The sequence below is a fragment of the Phascolarctos cinereus genome, unplaced genomic scaffold (genome assembly GCF_003287225.1).
Source record: "Phascolarctos cinereus isolate Bilbo 61053 unplaced genomic scaffold, phaCin_HiC Scaffold_4;HRSCAF=312, whole genome shotgun sequence".
Taxonomy (NCBI): domain Eukaryota; kingdom Metazoa; phylum Chordata; class Mammalia; order Diprotodontia; family Phascolarctidae; genus Phascolarctos; species Phascolarctos cinereus.
Window position 1 is genome coordinate 186,196,771 of NW_027555847.1, and position 20,403 is coordinate 186,217,173.

Consider the following 20,403-nt stretch of genomic DNA (forward strand, 5'->3'; position numbering starts at 1 on the left):
TCAGATAGAAGCAAAGACAGTCCCTGACTTCAAATGACTTACATTCTAATTGGGGGAGACAATACATAAAATGGGGCTTAAAATCTAGAAGGTGTCAGAGATGGAGGTACCTCTCACGGGAGTACGGTTTTGAAGTCCAGAAGGTCAAGAATAGCTCTGGGAGGAGAAAAGGCTTCAGAGAAGTCATGAAGCAGACCTGCACAACATATGGCCTGTTTGTCACTTATGGCCCACATATTGCTTTAGGCCCGCCAAAGGATTTCGGGTGGCCCATGAAAAATGTAGAGGATGTAAAACAGGCCTATGCCACATACTGCCTGTGGGCTGCTTTGGCAGGCTGCAAGTGGCCTCAGGGCCATGTGTTGTGCTGGCCTGTATGAAGGATGGGGACTGAGAAAAGGGCATTTGATTTGAAATGATTGGTAATTTGGGAGAGAGCTGTTTCAATTGAATGATGAAGTCTGAAGCCAGACTATAGAGAATTAAGAATTTAGTGAGAGGAAAGAAAGTGGAGGCATTGATTGTAGACAGTCTTCTCAAAGAATTTAGCCAGGAAAGAGAGAAGCCATATAGGGTGATAGCTAGTAAAGGTGGTTGGATGGAGTGTTTCGGTTTTTTTTTTTAATAGGGGAGACATGGCTGTGTTTGTAGGCAGCAAGGAAGCTGCCATTGGACAGGGAAAAAATCAAGATTAGTGAGAATGGGAAGACGGTGGCATGCTAAGATGCAGAGGATCCCAGATCCCCAACAAATACTCCATTGTGGCTTAGAGATACACCTCACTACTAAGGGATAGAAAGAAATACTTCTAGACAACTCTACTGAATTCAAAAAAAGATTGAAACAAATTAAGAAAAAGTAAGATAACTGGTATCAGAATTCATTTTAGAAATAGGAGCAGATAATGAACCATAAAAGCTAACAAATAAAAAAGGTTGATTAGGAGGAGACGAAGAGGATTTTAATGGACTTTTTAAGGGAGAAAAAATAGGGGAAGAATTAGATAACTACCAGAAAACTCTGGAAGAGTGGTGAAATCTAACCTACTTGGCCTTCAGGGGACCAGGACTGCTAGTGTTACATATTTAAATCTTTAGGTTTTAAACTGGTCTAATATTTTATAGGCAACCCATAGGGTATAATCAAATTTCTTCAATGATCTGTGCAATCCTATTCTAATTGATCCAATGGCTTTCAAGGACATCTAAATTGATTGAGGACATTTCCAGCCCATAATGATTAATTCAGCAGAGAAATAGTCTCACTTGGTTAAAGTATGATGATAACATCCCGACACTTTAAGTAGGTTGGGATGATTTAGCTGATTGAGTTAATCAAACTTCACAGTTACCAATTTGTGGGTTTTCAATCATTTCCATCTTGTCTGACTCTTTGTGACCCATTTTGGGTTTTCTTGGCAAGGATCCTGGAGTGGTTTGCCACTTTCTTCTCCAGTTCATTGTATGGATGAGGAACTGAGGCAAAGAGGGTCAAATGGCTTGCTCAGGGTCACACAGTAAATATCTGAGGACAGATTTGAAGTTAGGAAGGTGAGTTTTCCTGATTTCAGATCCAGTGCTCTATTCACTGTGCCACCTGGCTGCCTTCATAGGTGTTCAATAGCTTCTACAAACACTCTCCAACTATGGCCATAAACTAATGTCCACAAACCATCTTATCCACTCTCCCTCTATTCTTTTTAATCACAGGCAAAAGAACTGGGATTGTCCAATGTCAGTGAGGCTTGGAACAAGTCAACATAAAAGTCTTAAGTAGAAAATTCATTGTGGAAAATATTACTGACAATCTTGTAATAGCGACCAATATCTACCAGGCTTCCACTCTCCCACATGCAACAGAAATTACATTTTGGGGCATCTAGGTGGTGCAGTGGATAGAGCACCAGCCCTGAAGTCAGGAGAGCCTGAGTTCAAATCTAGCCTCAGACCAAACACTTGACACTTACTAGCTGTGTGACCCTGGGCAAGTCACTTAACCCCAATTGCCTTTAAAAAACCCAACAAACAAACAGAAAAAGAAATTACTTTTCCCTAAAGGCAACAAAGTTGTCCCCAGGATCTGATTGGCTCCAGCCACTTTTGATGTAACTTCCTGATTCTCTAAGGGCATAAGAATTCCTGCCCATTGGAGTCCAGAACACTATAACTTGGTGAATGCCTGAAAACCATGGGAATCACCACACTCTGTCCTGCTGAGCAGCCACATTTCCATGTGGAGATAGAAGAGGTATGCCTATAGAATATAAGTGCCACTGTGTCTTTGTTGCAAATACTTTTGTGTACGTTACATACATTATACGTTACTGAGTCTATCAGCAATCTTTTGAAAGAGGTAACACAAGCATTATCAGTTTCATTTTACAGATGTTAAAATAGATTTTGAGGAGGCAGAGTCAAAATAGTGGCAAAATGATAGGAAGTTGCCTGAGCTTTCCCCGGTTTCCCTTGAAACAACTTTAAATCACACCTCAAAATGAATTCTGGAGTGATAGAACCCAGAAAAGCATGAGGTAAAACATTTTTCCAGCCCAAGATAATTTAACAGGATTGCAGGAGAGGTCTGTTTTACTTAGGTAAAAGGGGAGCACAGCTTAGCACAGGCAGTGTCCAGGCAAGCCAGCACAGATCAGCAACTGAGGCCTTATGCTTCTGGCTCAACAGGTAGAGTGGGCCAGCTGTGAGGCTTCCAGCTTCAGTGCAGCAGGCTAGTGGTCATGTCTGCAGGTGCAGAAGCCTCCAGACAGCTGGCTAGACCAGGCCAGGTGACTGTAGTATGGCAGGTAAGCTGCCAGCCTCAAAGGCCTTGACATAGCAAGCCAGTGACCATCCACTTGAGCCCCAGTTCAAGAAACTTGGGACAATGCCCTCTGTGCCCTAAAAGCAGAACTCAACTTTAAAAGTAACAAAAGAGGCTGAAAATGAGCAAAAAACCAACCAACCAAACAAAAAACAAAAAAAGCCCTGACCATACAAAGCTACTATGGCCATAGGGTAGATGAAAACACATTCAGAAGAGGACAGCCAAGTCAAAAGGCCTACATGCGAAGCCTCAAAGAGAAATATAATTTAGTCCCAGGCCTCAAAAGCCCTCCTGGAAGAGCTTAAAAAGGATTTTAAAAATTAAAGTAAAATTAAGTAAGAGAGGTAGAAGAAATATTAAGAAAAGAAATGAGAGTTATGCAAGAGAATCATGAAAAAAAGAGTCAACAACTTGGAAACGAAAGCACAACAAACGGAAAAAGAAAACAACTCCTTAAAAGGTAGAATTGGCCAAACAGAAAAGGAGGTACAAAAATCCACTGAAGAAAACAACTTCTTAAAATAGATTCTGAGATGAAACAGCTTTGTCATTGTTCAGTCATTTTCAGTCCTGTCTGGCTCTTCATGAACCCATTTGGAGTTTTCTGGGCAAAGATATTGTAATGTGGCTCATTTTACAGATGAGGAAACTGAGGCAAATAGCATTACCTGAATTGCCTAGGGTAACACAGCTAGTAAGTGTCTGAGGCTGGATTTGAACCAGCCCAGTGCTACATTGAAGCACCTTGCCGCCCATGGAACTAGTAAAGGGCAGATTCAGAACTTATAGCCAGGCCTTCTGATTCTAAATATATCATTGGACAGCTGGTGGTGCAATGGATAGAGCTCTAGACCTACAATCAGAAAGACCTGAATTCAAAACTGACCTCAGATAATTAACAGCCCTGTGATCCTGGGCAAGTCACTTTACCCTGTTTGCCTCAGTTACTCATGGCAAACCACTCCAATATCTTTGCCAAGAAAAATCCAAACAGGGTCATGAAGAGTTGAACACTACCAAAACAACTGAACGACAACAACAACAATGGCATCTGCCTCACAGGGTTGTTGTGAGGCTCAAATAAGATAATATCTCTAAAGTGCTTGGCAGAGTGCCTGGCACATGGTCAGCACTTCGTAAATGCTTGTTCCTTGCTCACTTTTCCCTGAATTGCTCTTTTCCTGATAATTTGTTCTCTCATGGTATCTTGAGAAGAAATTAAGAATAGGACCTCAAGTCTCTCTCTCCCCAAAAATGAGGCCATTCGCCAAGAGCTCCTAGTTCTCCCCTCCTACTCTTGTCTCCTGTGAAGAGCTGACCTTTTTCCTTGCCAAAGCAAACCCCTCTACATGCATCCTTGATCCTATTCCCCCCTAAATTTTCTAGTAGATTTCCCTCATTATCATCCCCACTCTCTCTTCTATTTAATCTCTCTCTATTTATTGACTTCTTCCCTACTGCCTACCCACAAACTCATGTTTCCTCCATCTTTGAAAAATCCTTGCTTGATTTTAGCCCTCTCACTAGGGATCCTATACCTCCTCTCCCCTAAGCAGCTAACACCCTTGAGAAAGCTATCTGCCCTAGGTACCTCTATTTCATTTCCTTTCTCTTGCTTTGGAGCTCCCTGCAATTTGACTTCTGATTTTTTTCCTTTCTTTTTTTTTAGGCAATTGGGGTTAAGTGAGTTGCCCAGGGTCACATAGCTAATAAGTGTCAAGTGTTTGGTCTGAGGCCGGATTTGAACTCAGGTCCTCCTGACTTCAGGGCCAGTGCTCTATCTGCTGCGCCACCTAGCTGCCCCCTGACTTCTGCTTTTATCATTTGAGTGAAGCTGCTCTCTTCAAAACTAACAATGATATCTTAATGGCCATATCTAACAACCTTGCCCTTTTTCAATTCTCTGCTTTCTGGACTTCTCTATACTTTACCACTGTTGACCATTTCCTCTCCAAGACACTCTCTTCTCTCCTAGTTTTGTGAAACTTTTCACTGTCTTCATTCCACCTTGGCTATGCTTCTGACTCTAAGTTGCCTTCTCACCTCAAAACTTCCCTTTGCCAAGTCATTCTCTTTCTCCTGGTAAGTCCCTTCTGAAGTTTGTTTTTTGGGGAAGGGTCCGGGATGGACATCCTTCATTCTCCTCCCAGTTCTGCTTCTGAGTTGACATCTTGTCTCTCTCCTGCCTCTTACCAGCTCCCACTTTTGTGTTGTGTTCCCCCATTAAAAAAGTAAGTTCCAGAAGTGTGGGGACCATCTTTTTGCCAGTATTTGTGTCCCCAGCACTTATCACACTTTCTGGAATGTAATACTTTAAAGTACTTAATAAATGCTTTTTCACCTGCCTAACTGTCTTGGCAAAACTGCCCCACCTTCTTAGTTTCCTTGGCTGGATCTTCATCTAGACTACACCTTCTAACCATAGATTTCCTTCAGGTTCTATCCTGAGTCCTTTTGTCCTGTCCCTCAATATCATGGAACTCGTTACCTTTTCCTTCAATTCCTACCCTCCCAACTTTCCTATCATTGTTGAGGGTACCACCATCCTTCTAATCATCTTGATTTGCAACTTAGGTGTTATCCTCCGCTCCTTACTCTCTCTCACATCCCATATCCAATCAATTTTCAAGTCCTTTTATTTCTTCCTCCCTTCCATCTCTTCTCTCACTTGTTTCCTTTTGTCCTCTGATTCTACAGACACCCTGATTCAGCATTTGTGACCTCATGCCCAAACTATAGTAATTGCCTGCTGGTTGGTCTCCCTGCCTCAAATCTCTCCCCACTCCAAACCTATCTTCCCTTCAGCTGTCAAACTGATTTTCCTAAAAGGCAAGTCTGACCATATCACCATCCATTTAATACACTCAAGTGGCTTCCCATTACCTCTAGGATCAAATATAAAGCTTTGTTCAGCTTTTAAAGCCTTTCATAACCTGGCCCCTTCCTATCTTTCTCTTCTTGCATTTTACTTCATGCCATGTATTCTGTGATCTGATGATACTGGTGTCTTTGTTTTCCCAGGGCTTGGCACTGTGCCTGGCACATAGTAGGTTCTTAATAAATGTTTATTGACTGACTATGCACACACACATATCTATATATAAACATAGTTATTTGCATGTCATGTCCTCCATTATATTTTGAGCTTCTTGAGATCAAGTGCTGTATTTTTGTTTTTCCATGTATTCCTGACACGGTGACCAATTAATAAATGTTTGCTGATGGCTGTTTATTATTAATGATAACTTCCCAAATAACATGGTATAGAGAATGCAAAGCTGTAAATTAGAAAAGTTAAGAAACTACTTATTTCTGATGCAAAAATGACCCAAAACTAACTTTTTATAGGGTTAAGTAAAGGAAAAATAATTTATTTGAGCAAATGCTATGTGCTTTGTAGATTACCTTCAGATTTGTAATAGCAAAAAATCATTACTATTACCCAGTGATATCTTAATGCTGGCTGATTTTTTAAAGGAGGTTATATTTTAGTAAAAAAGAAAAGCCCTGCCATTTGGGCTGCATATATTGGTAATATTTTTTAACATTCCAAAAAAGCATTTTCTAAAAATGGAAATATTTTCATAAATGGGAATACTTTTCTATATTTCTGATTCTTAATAAATCTTCCTTTGATAAAAGATTGCTAAAACAGAATCTAGAAAATATATACTACTATCATTTTCTAGCAATTTTACTGTGAAGCTATTGAATGGAGAGGAATTTATAGTACTACTAGCTTTAGTCATTCTATTAATCTGAACATACCCAATTTTCCTTTAATGGAATTACTGTATTTATTAATTATATGTTAGTAGAGTAACATGTGCCATATAAAAGAGTGGGCATGAATTCCGTATTTGAATACAGAAAAGAAAGCTCGTGTGGTTAATATCAAGTATAAAATAAGGATAGTTCATGTGATATTTGCCTTTTGGAAGACTGGGATATGGGATTCTGTGCAGTATTTGAAATAAGAAGGGAGTGGTTAATAGCAATCATGACGTAAATATAGTGATGCATCACAATGAGTATAAATAAATCAGCAGAAGTATAGTGCTTTGCAAAGAAATGATTACCTTTGCCTACACAACCAAAAAATTCCAGTCCTTTGAAAAATATTCCTAAAACATTCAGTAGGTGGCACTTGAAAGCTTGGCTGAGCTTTGCTGTCGCCATTTAAACAGTATCAAAAGCAGCAGTTAGAGTTAATCCTTTCCTGAAAGCACAAAGATTTCAAGAAACAAGGAGTGAATGGGAAAGGAGGGCCAAGGTAAGAAAGAAAAAGAGAGGGAGAAAGGGGAAAAAAAGGTGGGAATGAGGAATCATAGAGACAGAATACAAATAAACCCACAAAAACATCAATTATAGACCAAACACAGAAAGTGAGAGGAGGATTTAGCAAGAGCAAGAGTGAAAACTAGGATCACATTGTGGAGACCAGCTGAACAGAGAAGACACAAGAGTACAAATAGCAGTTCAGGGATCCTCTGAGACTAGAGACTGAGAAGGCTCATAGCAGCATCGGCGGCAGCAGCAGCAGCAGCAGCAGCAGCAGCAGCCAGGGATACATTTTTATGAAAACCAAAACAGATAACTGAGCTTTTTGAGAGGAAACCTTGATTTTGGAGGGGTGGAGTGAATGTAAAGGAAGAGTCTCTTTGCTATGACAGAAATATATTGAAGAATATTTAATAGAGTGTGTTCTTTCTCAGGTAAATAATTTCTTATTAATTTTACTATTGTTTTACTGTATATGTATGTGATAAAATAGCTTACATTTTATTCAAGTGCCTACATTAAAATGCATTTAGAAATTTGAAAAGACAAGTCAGAAATATAGCTATGAGGCTTCTCTAGCTAAAAACTGCATTTCTTTTAATTTGGTATTCTAAAAACATTTTGCCTCAAAAAGGAAAAAATACTCTGTAGAGGAAAAGTGAGAGTATTTCAAATGCTATTTCTTCCAAAACAAGGTTTAGGGTTTTGGGAAAGCACATTCTGTGGACAGTTGCTCCTACTGATGAGGAAGTTGAGTTACTCAGTTGAAAAATAAAGGTACTAAAACCATAGCCAAAAGGGAGATACAGAACAGCTTGCCAGTACAGAAATAGAACATGCCATTTGTACCCATGTAGAGACATGCAGAAACCAAAGCTTAATTGGATTTCCCCCCCTCAGATCCCTTGCCTTAATCCTAACACTTAAAATATTTCATTTCCTTTTAAAAGTATTTCTTCTCTGCCTATCTATATGTTCACACAGGTAGACTAATATATCCCTTTTGGCTTGAAGGTAAGTGCAGAAGACAAAAAAGGAAACCTTTAAACTGATTTTTAAAAATATCCTATTTAGTGCTTAAGGAATGTAGGTCCATGCTAGTTCTTTTCCCTTGAAAAAGGAAATATATTGGTATTTGCCTTTCAAAAGATTGGAGTATAATTAGTCCACTACATCTGGTTTTATTCCCTGGGTAATCTGAGAGGCTTTCAAGCTTGGTGAGGTGAGAAGATCTTTTGGATGAAGAAATGCAAAAATAAGGTGAAATTGTCTTAGTAGGATTTTCTTTGGTAAGTTTGTATTTGTGTTTCACCTGGTCTTTTACATTTGCTTCCTTTTTCGAAAGAAAAACTGTTTTTTAATTTTCTTTCTAACACCTCTATCCCAAGAAGGTTTGAAACATGACTTTCCTTAAGCATACCAATGAGTTTTTTCAATAGCATCTAAGCCAGGAAAGGGGGAATAGAAGTGGGGCAATAGAATTAGAGTTAAAGCAATTAGTTGGAGCTTAGTTGACTGATGGATCCTATGGATTGGAGCTCAAAGTGACCCATAATTGATAATTTATAAATCTGGTATTTATAGGTTTAAAATTTGCAAGCCATTTTACTTATATCACATTTGCTCTTTACACCCTGTTTGGTAAGTATTACAGGTATGATTTCCCCCCATTTTATAGATGAGAAAATTGAGGTAAGGCAAGGAAACCTTGATAACCCACTTAAAATCTGGCACATTGAGTTTTAATTGGACAAGAAAGTAGATGAACCAGTTTGTAAAATGAAGAAAAAGGGGGGTTCTCTCATTAACTTCTAGCATTTACTCAGTGTGATGAGAGTGCTGCCTCTCTTTGCTGTGGCTTTATTTCTACTCATTGTGGCAATGGGTAAATAAGTGCTTACACAGAAGTCACTATTGCTCTTGTGAATTTCTTCTGTGACTGCTGGCAAATATAGAAATCCTGGTACTCCTTTCCTTTTACAGCTGTAAGGTGGTCATGTAGCGTCATCAAAAAGCACAGATCTAACTCTGGGCTGCTGAAGAGACTTCATGCAGAATGAAAAATTGATGTCATTCCTCAGTGTGGAGATAAAAACAGGCTGTTTTATAAATTTGTCATTGGTCATGAGCCACTCAACTCAGGCTGATTTGAAGCTGACCTTGCTAATAGCATACGCTTACTGATGGCCTACTGAAAGAGGACCCTCTTTTCAAAACATGTTTAGTCCTTCTACCAAACAAGGGAATTATATATTACATTTTCTGCAGTTTTATGACCAGAGGTGCCATACCAACAAATTGTAAAAGAACATATGCTTCCAAACTAAAATGTTAGACAAAAGGATTATATTTCCCAGAGGTAAATGATGCATTATTCAAGACTAGTAAATACATTTTTAAAAAATTACAGAATCATTTTAGGTGGAGAAGGAAGAAGCTTTTCTACATCTTTTAAAAAGGGTCAGGTATAGAAAATAAGGAATTTTTTTAAACCAATAAAAACATGAACTAAAAATACTTAAGCCAAATCACAGTTATTGCTCAGTTAGAACTATCAAGTTCATTTTTTCTTTTTTTCTTTTTTTTAAATTTTTTAAAAATTTGTTTTTTCTAAGATAAGCATTTCTATCTGACTGTCTTTATTTTGGAATAAATGCTTGGGGAGACAAAATGACATCCATCCAATTGAACTCTATGCCTAAGTGTGGAGTCTTAGTTACAGTATAAAAGTGTTCTTATAATCAAATACTCATCTATGAAGGAAAACAGGAGGTCCCTGGGGAGAGAGGCACAAACTAAAAGTGCAATAGTTGTGAGACACAGGTGTAATTAACACATGATAAAGGAGAACTTCATGAATCTTGGTTGGCACTGGGGGTTGGGAGGGGAAAGTCTTTTTCTCTTTTCATAGAGTTAAGATCCTGAAGGTAAGTCTGCTAGACTCTGATAGCTGATATCTTTCAAGAATCAATAGTTGGCATTCTCTCCACTAAAAGAGTCATACTTCTTCCTCTATAATGTGGTTATCCTTCTGTGTCTGTAGCGATATTTGTCTATGTTTGTCATTGGTATGTATCTCTACTCCTCTTTGGATTCATTGCTGGTCCTTTTTCAATGGAAAAGTGTAGGAAAGGAGGAGAAATAGGTAGACACTCTCCTCTCTTCAAGAGTGGTTTCCTCTCAGGGGTTTGGCTCAATTTGGAATATTTAATTCTCATACTGGAAGAAAATTCCCCATTTTTCATTGCTTAGCTGGACCCCTTTGGACTAAGAATGGCTGAAATTTCTCCACCATGTTAAGCCTTCAGATCCATGGTTAACCTGTTTGATTAGCCAATCAGCTGTTATCTTATTAACCCAAATAAGGAGGAGTTCAAACTTGAGAAAGGGATTGCAGATATAAACAATCTTTAAAAAAATTAAAAATCTAATCAGTTCTGTTAGTTGATTAATTGATTGAGGTGAGGGTATTGAACTCCCTGGCTTACTTTTGTGCTGGGGCATTTGCTTTAGTTTCCTTCCTCTCTGTTCAATTTCTTTCACTTTTCAAAGGCTCACAGGTTATGTAAGACTATACTGGAACTATGTAACAGTGGTTAGACAAAATCCCTGCTCAATCTGTTCCCTCTAAACAATCTTGTCATTGACATTTTGGATAATTTCCATTTTTTGACACATTTTTATTAGTATACAAAATTCTTTTAAAGCTAATTTAGACATTATTTTCAATGTACCTGAGACTATATGCTATCTGAGGCTGTGAAACTGATACAAACACTTTCAAACTTCATGATACTTTTTGTTCTGTATTATTTTTATTAGGTTCTTGTAACTGTTTATATGTTAAGAAATTAAATGGAAGAGAAATTTCAGACCAAAAAGTCTGGTAGAATATCATAGTTAATTTGAATAGTGACTCCCAGAAATATCATAATGATGACATCAGAGGCTGAGGAATGTTTCATCTGGGACTAGGCTTTCAGAATACGAATTATCCGAGCTACTCAAATTCCTTCTTCCAGATGGCAATCTGTAGGAAAGTGAATCTGTATTGTAAGTAGAAAGGAGAGATTATTTCCTGATATTGCTATTCTGTTTAATTAAAAATAGCTTTGATTTGAGTTCTTTGGTTTGGTGTGCTTATTTAAAAAAAAAGGATCAGAAAGGCATTTGGGGATCAGCTTTTTAAAAAAAGGGATCAGAAAATGTGGTATTGCAAGATTCAAAGCATGTCATGAACTTCCATGTAGTTTTCAGAAGTCATGTAGAAGGCTACATTAAATCATATCCAACATTCTAAAGCTGTTGTTTTCCTCTTTGGTTTGTTTTGTTCTCAGTGACCCCAGTTTGTAAAAAAGGAGGAGTCAAATGATGTGGCAGCTGAGAGTTTTCATTATAACATTTATATGCATAGCATTATTCTAACATTTATATGTATGTATATATACATATATACACACACTGTATATGTGTATATGTACATATATGTACACATACATGTGCATATATATGTGTGTGTATGTGTATATATATATATATAAAACATACATATTATTCAGTTATTTTTCAGTTGTGTTCAACTCTTTATGACCCCATTTGGGTTTTTCTTGGCAAAGATACTGGAATAGTTTGCCATTTCTTTCTCCTGCTCATTTTACAGATGAGGAAACTGAGGTAAATAGGGTTAAGTGACTTGCCCTGGGTCACATAGCTAGTAAGTGTCTGAGGCCAGGTTTGAACTCAGAAAAATGAGGCTTCCTGACTCCAGACCCAGCACTCTATCGACTGCACCACCTAGGTGCCTAACATACACATAACATTTCATTATAACATGTATTACATTGGAAATGGGGGTTATATTCTTCATATTTTTCTACCTGTATACTGAAATGTCATTTTATATACATATGTATACACACACACACACACACATACACACACACACATATATATTAAATAGTACATATGTGAGTGGGACATATACACACACTTCTCTGAAGAATAAGAAGTGACATGTTATAAGTTTCATCTTTTTCACACAAAAAAATAGACTTCCCATATAGGGTAGAGTCTTCAAAATCCTTATAAAGTTTTTACTTTTACTTTTAGTGCATTAAGAAATCTTTCAATCCAATGTCCTCATTTTATAGATGAGAAAATTCATGGTATAATGATTTGGCCTTTGTGTCAAGAGGTCTGGGTTAAACCTGGTTCTGCTGTTTCTAAGCTGTATGATTCAAATTGGCTGAGTTTCAGCTTTTTTAGCCATAAGAGTAATATTTAGACTACTGTACCCTAATGTCGGAATTTGGGCCTATGTCAGGGTTGTCTTGGAGGGGCAGACACTTTCCTAGAATCCCACTGACTGCTAGTCATGAACTGTATAAAGGCTGCTGGCTTGTTCTTAGAGAGATTTGAGAGAGATATTCCAGAAGAAGGAGGGTGAGGAGGCAGAGTGTGTCTTCTACCTTGAGAACTCATGGGGAGATACTAGCACCTACATAGCCTGGTTCATTCAGAAAGGCTATGAAGCGATTGCTGGTGAGGGTGAGCTGTGTTGAGGAGATGAGCCAGTTCAGTACTAAGTGTTCCTGTATAAGTGAAACTGTTTCTCAGAGACATTCTCCCTCCTCCAACTGACTATGGAGAAGGCCTCTCAGTTATGCCTGACTTTTGGTATCTAAACAGGAAAAGCCCTGGTTCCTGTGGCAGTTGGCTGCATCCAGAGTATGCCCACAGTGGTTCCTCTTTTCCCCATGATTGCTGTCCATTCTTTTGCCATGGTCTATTCTGGTATATTTGTAATATGTACAAAATATACAATATTTGCAGCTACTAACCTGTTGGTTCTGTGTTATTATTTGGTGATAGTTGGGGAAATGAACAAATATTTATATAGTGCCTATTATGTGCTAGGGATTATGCTCGCCACTTTTAACGAATAGTATCTCATTTGATCCTTACAACAACCATGTGATGTAGATATTTTTATCTCCATTTTACAGTTGACAAAACTGAGGCAAACAGGTGAAATGACTTAAGTAGGGTCATAGAGCCAGCAAGTAGAAGAGGCCATATTTGAACTCAGGTCTTCCTAACTCTAGGACCAGCACTCTAACCACTGTATCACCTAGCTATTTAGTAATTAATTAAAGTTGGAAAATGATGTACTCTGGAACAGTGGAAAGTGGTTGAGAAAAATAAATTCTGCTTCAGTCACTCATTTTAAATCTGTATGAATTTATATGTTTCAAGTATGTTTCTTGTATATTGTTTGAGTCTACTTTTGAATCTATTCTCCTATCTTCTTCTAGTTTATCAATAAATGAATCCAATTCATAGTCATAATTACAATTGTTAATTGTTTTTCCCTCCACAATATCTTCCAACCTTCCCCCCTTGCTTCCTTCTATACAAAGAAAAAAAGAGTGAAATGGAATCTTTAACTTCCTTGTCATTTGTCATGACCACCACCCAACTCTAGAGGCTGCTATATTAACCAAACCAAGCTACCTGACCCCTCATTCTCCTTGTCAGGGCTTCTGGTTGTCAGTCACCCCTTAGCTGTGCCATCAGTGTGGGTCATCCTCATGTTCAAGCATCTATATCTATGACTGTGTTTGTACATAGATGAATCTGCTAATCAAATCACTGAGCTTTGTCTCCCAACCAGTCATTCTCTTTGAGCTGCATTTTCTTGAATCATTGTTACAGAAGTTTTGTCTTTAGAAAAGTGTAAGGGAGGTAGGCAGTTTTGGCACTTAATCCTGCTGTCTCTACATTATACTTTCTAAAACACATTCTCTTTTTACTTTTTCTTTCATCAATCCAGGTGTATGAATTTGGAGGAGTAAACTGAGCAAATCAAGTTATGCCACAATGCCATTGTCTTGACAAGAACAGTTACAGTTTGCCAACACATTTAAATGATTGTGGAAAATACGTATTTCCTACAGTGGTTTTACTTTCTTTGAAGCCACTCAATACCAGTAAAGGTCTAAGTAAAAGAATTTTGCCTGACTTTGTTTTCATCAAAGGCAATTAGATTTTTAAAATCTATTCTCGTACTTACAAGGTTCCAATTTTTTTTTTGAGAAATATATATTTTTCAGCCACTAAAGTAGATTTGCTTGACTTAACAATCAACAATGACTAGAGAGAAAAGAGAGAGAAGCTTTCTTCTTCTAACAAATTGGGAGGAGGGGAGACAGATTTAAATAGACCTTTGAAAGTCCAATGGAGTCTTCATTTGGGGTGTAGCCTAGGGCAGGGAAGAAGCATGCTGCTATAATCTTTTTTAGCTGATCTATAGCCACAGCAGCTGCATTCTACCAAATGAAATATCAGGCCAGGAAAACATTCTATCTATGGGTTCATTAAAAGCACATATTTTCTTAAAATTAGGATTGTCACAGAAAATTAGGCCAGATTTAAAATATTCAGATTTTTTTTGTTTGTTTTGGTAACGGGTTCTGGAGGGGAATAATGTACAGGGAAACTCAAAAGACAGATTGGAGCCAGGTTTAAAGGGCTTGAAAAACCAAATAGCGTAGTGCATATGTTTTCCCTAGAAACCATAGAGAATCACTGTAGTTTTTTGAATAGGTGAATGACATAGTCAGATCCACCCTTAAGGAAAATAATTGACAGCTGTGTAGGAATGAATTAGAGTGAGAAAAAACTTGAGGAAGGGAGATCAATTAGCAGGCTACTGCTGTAATCTAGCTGTGACAGCTGTGTGACTAGAAAGGAGTCAGATATGGATGCTTTTGAAGGAGATGTGGAAATGGCAGGTTTTGGCAAGTGAATGAATGTATGGGGTGAGGGAACATTAAGGGTCAAGGATAATTCCCAGGTTATCAACTTGAAGAATGACAAAAATAGGGAATTTTGGAAAAGGGGAAGGGTTTTAGAGAAAAGATCTGCTTTGAACATTTTCAGTTTGACATGTCTCTTGGATATCCAGATCAAAATACCCAATAGGCAGTTAGTGATGTGAGACTGGAACTCAGAGAGACTAGGGTTGGGTGTACAGAACTGTGAATCATCTTCAAATGAGATGGGAAAGCTGAGGAAGTGGCAGGAGGAATAAGTACTGTACAGATAAATTTTTCTAGGAGCTCACTCACTGAGAAAGGCAGGAAAGATATAGTACAATAGCTTGAGGGATTTATAGGGCGTGGTGAAGGTTTTTTAACCTGCCATTTTTGAAGGAAGTAGGGAAAGAACCAATTGACTGAGAGAGATTAAAAAATAGAGAAAGGTGTGTTAATTAAGGGAGCAATCTGCTGGAAAGCATGGGATGAAGGTTGCATTTAAAGGGCCTTGGCAAGGGGATGACTATTTCAACAGAGACCAGAGGAAAGGAAGAGAGGAAAAGTGAGTTCTATCAAACAAAAAAAAAAAAAAGGAAAGCATTAAAAAACATATCAAAAAGATGCAATGGGCTTTGTACCTTTCAAAGTCATGATTGTTTTTCATTTTGATTCTTTGTGGAAAGAAAAAGGAAGCAAAAATCTTAGCTCATATAGTGAGGACTTTTTTGTGTTTGGGTTAAAATTGGCCGCTGAAGTCTCTTCTGTTTCTCATTTTTTATCATTCTATGAACTGAAGGGAGAGGCATAGTAGCTCTAATAAAGAACTAATCCCCTGCATTGTTTGTCTCAAAAGGAGACAATCTGAGATTTTTAGAGAGAAAAAGCCAGCCAAAAGCTCAGATGGTAGGCAGCTAAGGAAATCTTTGCTAAATTAATTTTAAGATTGAAAGTAATTTATAAATGTTATAATCATAAAGAATGCCTATGTGTAAGATTGGGGTTAAAATGGATGTCAATTACTTTGCATTCCTTTTAAAGTGATTTATCTGTGTACATTTTATTTCCCCCCAATAGCATGTAAGTTTCTTGAGGGCAGCAACTATTTTCTTTCCGTGTTAATTTCCTCAGCACCTTGCACATAACAAGCCTGTGATTAGAAAAGAAAGAGGTGTAACTATATCCTAAGAATATATTTCTTTTTTTAAAAAAAAGGTGCTGGTTTATTATCTTTAAACATAAGATTTAGAGGCTTAACGGAAGTTAGAGATGATCTAGTTGAACCCCCATCATAGAAATTGATGCTTAAGGAGAATGAGTATTTTGTCCTAGGTCCCTTAGAGAGTCAAGGTTTTTTAATCTAGAGGTTTGAATTTTTTAATTTTTAAAAAACTGATCATTATATTTCAGTATACTGTTTTCATTTACAATTCTATATATTTTATTTTATATATTTAAAAACAGTCTGAGAAGGGAGCCATATACTTCACCAGACTACCAGAGGTTCATGCTATTAAAAAGGTTAAAACCCCCTGCTCTAGATAAAATGGGATCAGAACTCTCATGTCCTGACTTGTAATTTCAAGTATTCCATAATGCCTCCATTTCTAAAAGATCACAACATGTTCAGTGCAAATGGAACTTCCCGAGTAAACATCAAGATAGTACAAAGAACAAAAACCTAGCACAAATACAATGTCTCATTAATTTGATTAATATTTTTGGCTTAGTGAAACATTTGATCTGTTTCTGTAATATTGTTTCTGGAATACCTTGAAGGAAATTTAGAAAAGTTTTCCTAATTCCCTTTCCCCCAATTACTTACAGTTTTATTTGCTCCATAGCTATTTATGAGACCCTAAGTACTTTGGTTCAGGTTTGGTTGAAATTGTCTGTGTTCAGAGTTGCCCAGTTCCAGCTCAGGTAAAGTTTGGGGAGAATGTCAAAAATCAGATACCTAATGATGAGACTGGTCAAGTCCTCTGACTTTCCGTCTGCTTACTTGATGCTTATACTTTCCCAAACTGTCTAGTCTAACATACAGTCTCTTTGAGTCTTGCCCATAATGCTCCTATTCTCAGGTCTGAATGCTGAATGCAATTCCAATTTTATTTTAACTGGAGCTGTGATTTCATTGGAGGAAACTTCCTCTACCAGTATAGATCAGAAAATTGTCTACACTTATAGCCTTCTAGAGTTGCACAACTTCCTGACTTGTAGACCACCTCTGTATCCAAGAGAATTTGATACTCCCAAGATAGTTAATATACTCTTTATATAGAGGGGAAAGACTTTGCTTGCTATATAATGTTTAATTTATATTTTAATGCTTAATTTTGAATCTCCATGAATGTTTTGGTGAAGACATATTAAAGATCTCAAATTATATGGCTTTAACCTTTTAATTCAAGAAGTTTTATCTTTTCTGATGCATTATTTGTATTGGTAGGCTTTGGCATTTTCATGTACTGTTAGAAAGTCTGAAACAAAAGTCTACTACAGGAATGTGTAAAGGAAAGCCTTTATTATGGTTCTTGTGAGAAGTGGGCACACTGCAGCCTAGTACAGCACATGTGCATTGGTACAGAAGCAGAGCCAACTTTTAAATGGTTAGTAAAATCCATACTCCTCCTATTTGAACTGGGATTGGACCAGTTCATTTGGGTTACACTGTTCCTGAACTGCCCATCCCATGTTATTCCTTGTCATGTTTATCCCTCTTGGTTATGTCCCATGTTCAAAAATGGCAACTATCTCCACCCTCAAGATGTGCCAGTTAAGATTCAATAAGCTCATTAAGCAAGCTCAGTGGAGAAAAGCCTTTGCCCAGTCCTTGACCCTGACCAGTTGCAACTGGTTTAGCCTCTGGCACTCTGTTTTAAGGAAGGAGTGGTTTTGCAGAGTGTTCAGGGTACTTTTTTTTTTGTGATGCAATGGGGTGAAGTGACTTGCCCAGGGTCACACAGCTAGTAAGTGTTGTTTCTGAGGCCAGATTTGAACTCAGGTCTTCCTGAATCCAGGGCCCGTGTTCTATCCACTGCACTGTCTAGGTGCCCCCTTGGGGCACTTTCTGATTGGTTGAGGGACTATCTGCAAGATCTTAGAAGTCCCCCTCAGAATTTCTGTGTTCTACTGTGGAAGTCTAACTTCTAAATCTTTCCCATAATTGCCATGAAGTTTTATATGATGCTATTGAATTGAACATCTGTATAATGTGATTTTTCTGTATATATTTTGTGTATGTTACTTTCTAGTCCTTTTTTTTTTTCATCTTCTCTGTTGTTGTTTTGTATGTTCAGTCAGACACCATTTTGTTTTGTTCCCTTTTGAAAAACCTTAGGAGAATTCTGAGAATATCAAGAGAAAATGAAAGCATCTTCAAAGTAATTTTCAAATTAAATGTCATTTGGTAATGTGATTTTGAAAAATGCAAAACAGTTTATCAGATCCCTGTACTGCTAGACATCAGTGAAAAATAGAAGAGCAGGGATTCGAACTAAGGTCCTCTAACTCTAAAGTCATTGTCTTTCTTCTGTGCCACATTGCATCCCCTTTGTCATGGCTGTTCGTCATGGCAGGAAAGGTAACAATTGTCACGCTGCTGTTATGAAACCCTGTGCCTTAGGTTACCTTGTGCCCCCTAAATTAGAAATCTCTTCCCAAAGAAGGACTAGGAGAAAGTTCAAATCCCAAAATTCAAACCCAGAAAGAACTAACATTAGTCTTGAAGTTATATCCTGAGGTGCTTAAATAGGGAAGTATAATTTCATGTAGTAATATGTCTCAGACCAAGCAACCATCAAGGATATAGTTGCTACTTGTTTTTTTACCCCTCTTGTCCCAGTGCCCTCAGCTCCTGAAAACAACAACAACAAAGTGAAATTGAGGTTGGACCTGCCAAGCCACCTTTGGATAAGCCTATTAGAATGAAGGGTTCACTACATTTAATAAATCAACTTAATTGTTTGCATTTTCAGAAATGGATAAATATTTTTTCCTCAGGAGAATCTGATTAACTGTGTTAATACATCTTTTATTCCTTAGGTATTTTCCAAGTTGACAATTAAATCTGTCAGACAACATGCCTGAACAAAGCAATGATTATAGAGTAGTGGTGTTTGGAGCAGGAGGCGTTGGCAAGAGCTCCTTGGTCTTGAGGTTTGTGAAAGGCACTTTCCGAGAGAGCTATATCCCCACTGTTGAAGATACCTATCGTCAGGTGATCAGCTGTGATAAGAGTATCTGCACTTTGCAGATCACTGACACAACAGGTAGCCATCAGTTCCCAGCAATGCAACGCCTCTCTATTTCCAAAGGCCATGCCTTTATCTTGGTTTATTCTATCACAAGCCAACAGTCCTTGGAAGAACTCAAACCCATCTATGAACAGATTTGTCAGATCAAAGGAGATGTGGAAAGCATTCCAATCATGCTAGTGGGGAACAAGAATGATGAGAGTCCAAACCGAGAGGTGGAGAGCAGTGAGGGTGAAGCTTTGGCAAAGAAATGGAAGTGTGCCTTTATGGAGACCTCAGCCAAGATGAATCATAATGTCAAAGAACTCTTCCAAGAGCTACTAAACCTGGAGAAACGCAGGACTGTGAGTCTTCAGATTGATGGAAAAAAGAGTAAACAGCAGAAAAGGAAGGAGAAGCTGAAGGGTAAATGTGTGGTCATGTGAAAGCCCTGCCCGTGTGAAGCAAGTCCATATTTCTTGTTTCTACATGCCCCTCCCCCATCCTCGCTGATGTCTATGTTAAACTTAAAGATAAAAATACTCAGTGATTAAAGATAAGATGCCCATTGACTGAAAATGTTTGCTTTAATGGAAATATAAATTCCTTTTCGCAAAGAGGGTAATTCATAAATAACAACTAGTCGCATTAGAAGACCACAAATTCTGTCGGGAAATAAAACAAATCCAAAAAGGTTGAATACTCTAGCTAATGAATTACATGCTCCAGGAACTGTCAAATATATAGGACTATTTAAAATTAGAATAGTGGTTCTCAAATTCTGAAGATTAAAAATAGAAATGTTGATTATATAAATTGATATAAATATCTAAAGCATATGTCAAAGCAAGGTAACATCTATTTATTTCAAGCTTGCCACCTTATAGCACAGGCTTTTCTTTCAGCACAGCATATGGAGCCCTAATTTTCATGGCAGGATTTGGAGTGAAGAAAGAAGCATGATGCTGCGTCATTCATGAATAAGAATAGTATACACTAGCCATCCCCCTCCAAAAGGTGCTTGATTCTCATTTTCACATGAATGCCTCTCTAGCTTGAGGCTGGCTAAATGCATTGTTGTGAGTTTTAATAGCCAGTGAAGATGCTTTTCTTTAATTGGGTAGTCCTATTTGTCGGGTCTTTTTAGATTCAATATTTAGTGATAAGCACTTTTATGAGGTTTCTTGGTTTTATTATCAGATTGTTCTAATATATGAGTGAATTGTAATCTCATTTCCTTTTGTGTTTGAATT

General features: G+C 37.7%; 1 protein-coding gene across 2 annotated transcripts; it reads left to right on the forward strand.

Annotated features, from left to right (window-relative positions):
- The first annotated feature begins 7,003 nt into the window (after positions 1–7,003).
- On the forward strand, positions 7,004–19,729 carry DIRAS2 (DIRAS family GTPase 2). 2 transcript variants are annotated; one of them, XM_020979711.1, is made up of 2 exons: positions 7,004–7,535; positions 18,960–19,729. In XM_020979711.1, exon 2 carries the CDS (start codon positions 18,997–18,999, stop codon positions 19,594–19,596), a length of 600 nt encoding a protein of 199 aa, XP_020835370.1. In that variant the 5' UTR covers positions 7,004–7,535; positions 18,960–18,996; the 3' UTR covers positions 19,597–19,729. The 2 variants fall into 2 exon arrangements, with proteins under 2 accessions (XP_020835370.1, XP_020835371.1); XM_020979712.2 differs by having other exon boundaries at positions 7,022–7,093.
- The last annotated feature ends 674 nt before the right edge of the window (positions 19,730–20,403 follow it).

Coding starts and splice junctions, on each gene's coding strand:
- DIRAS2 (XM_020979711.1), top strand. CDS start 18,997: ATGCCTGAACAAAGCAATGATTATAGAGTAGTGGTGTTTGGAGCAGGA.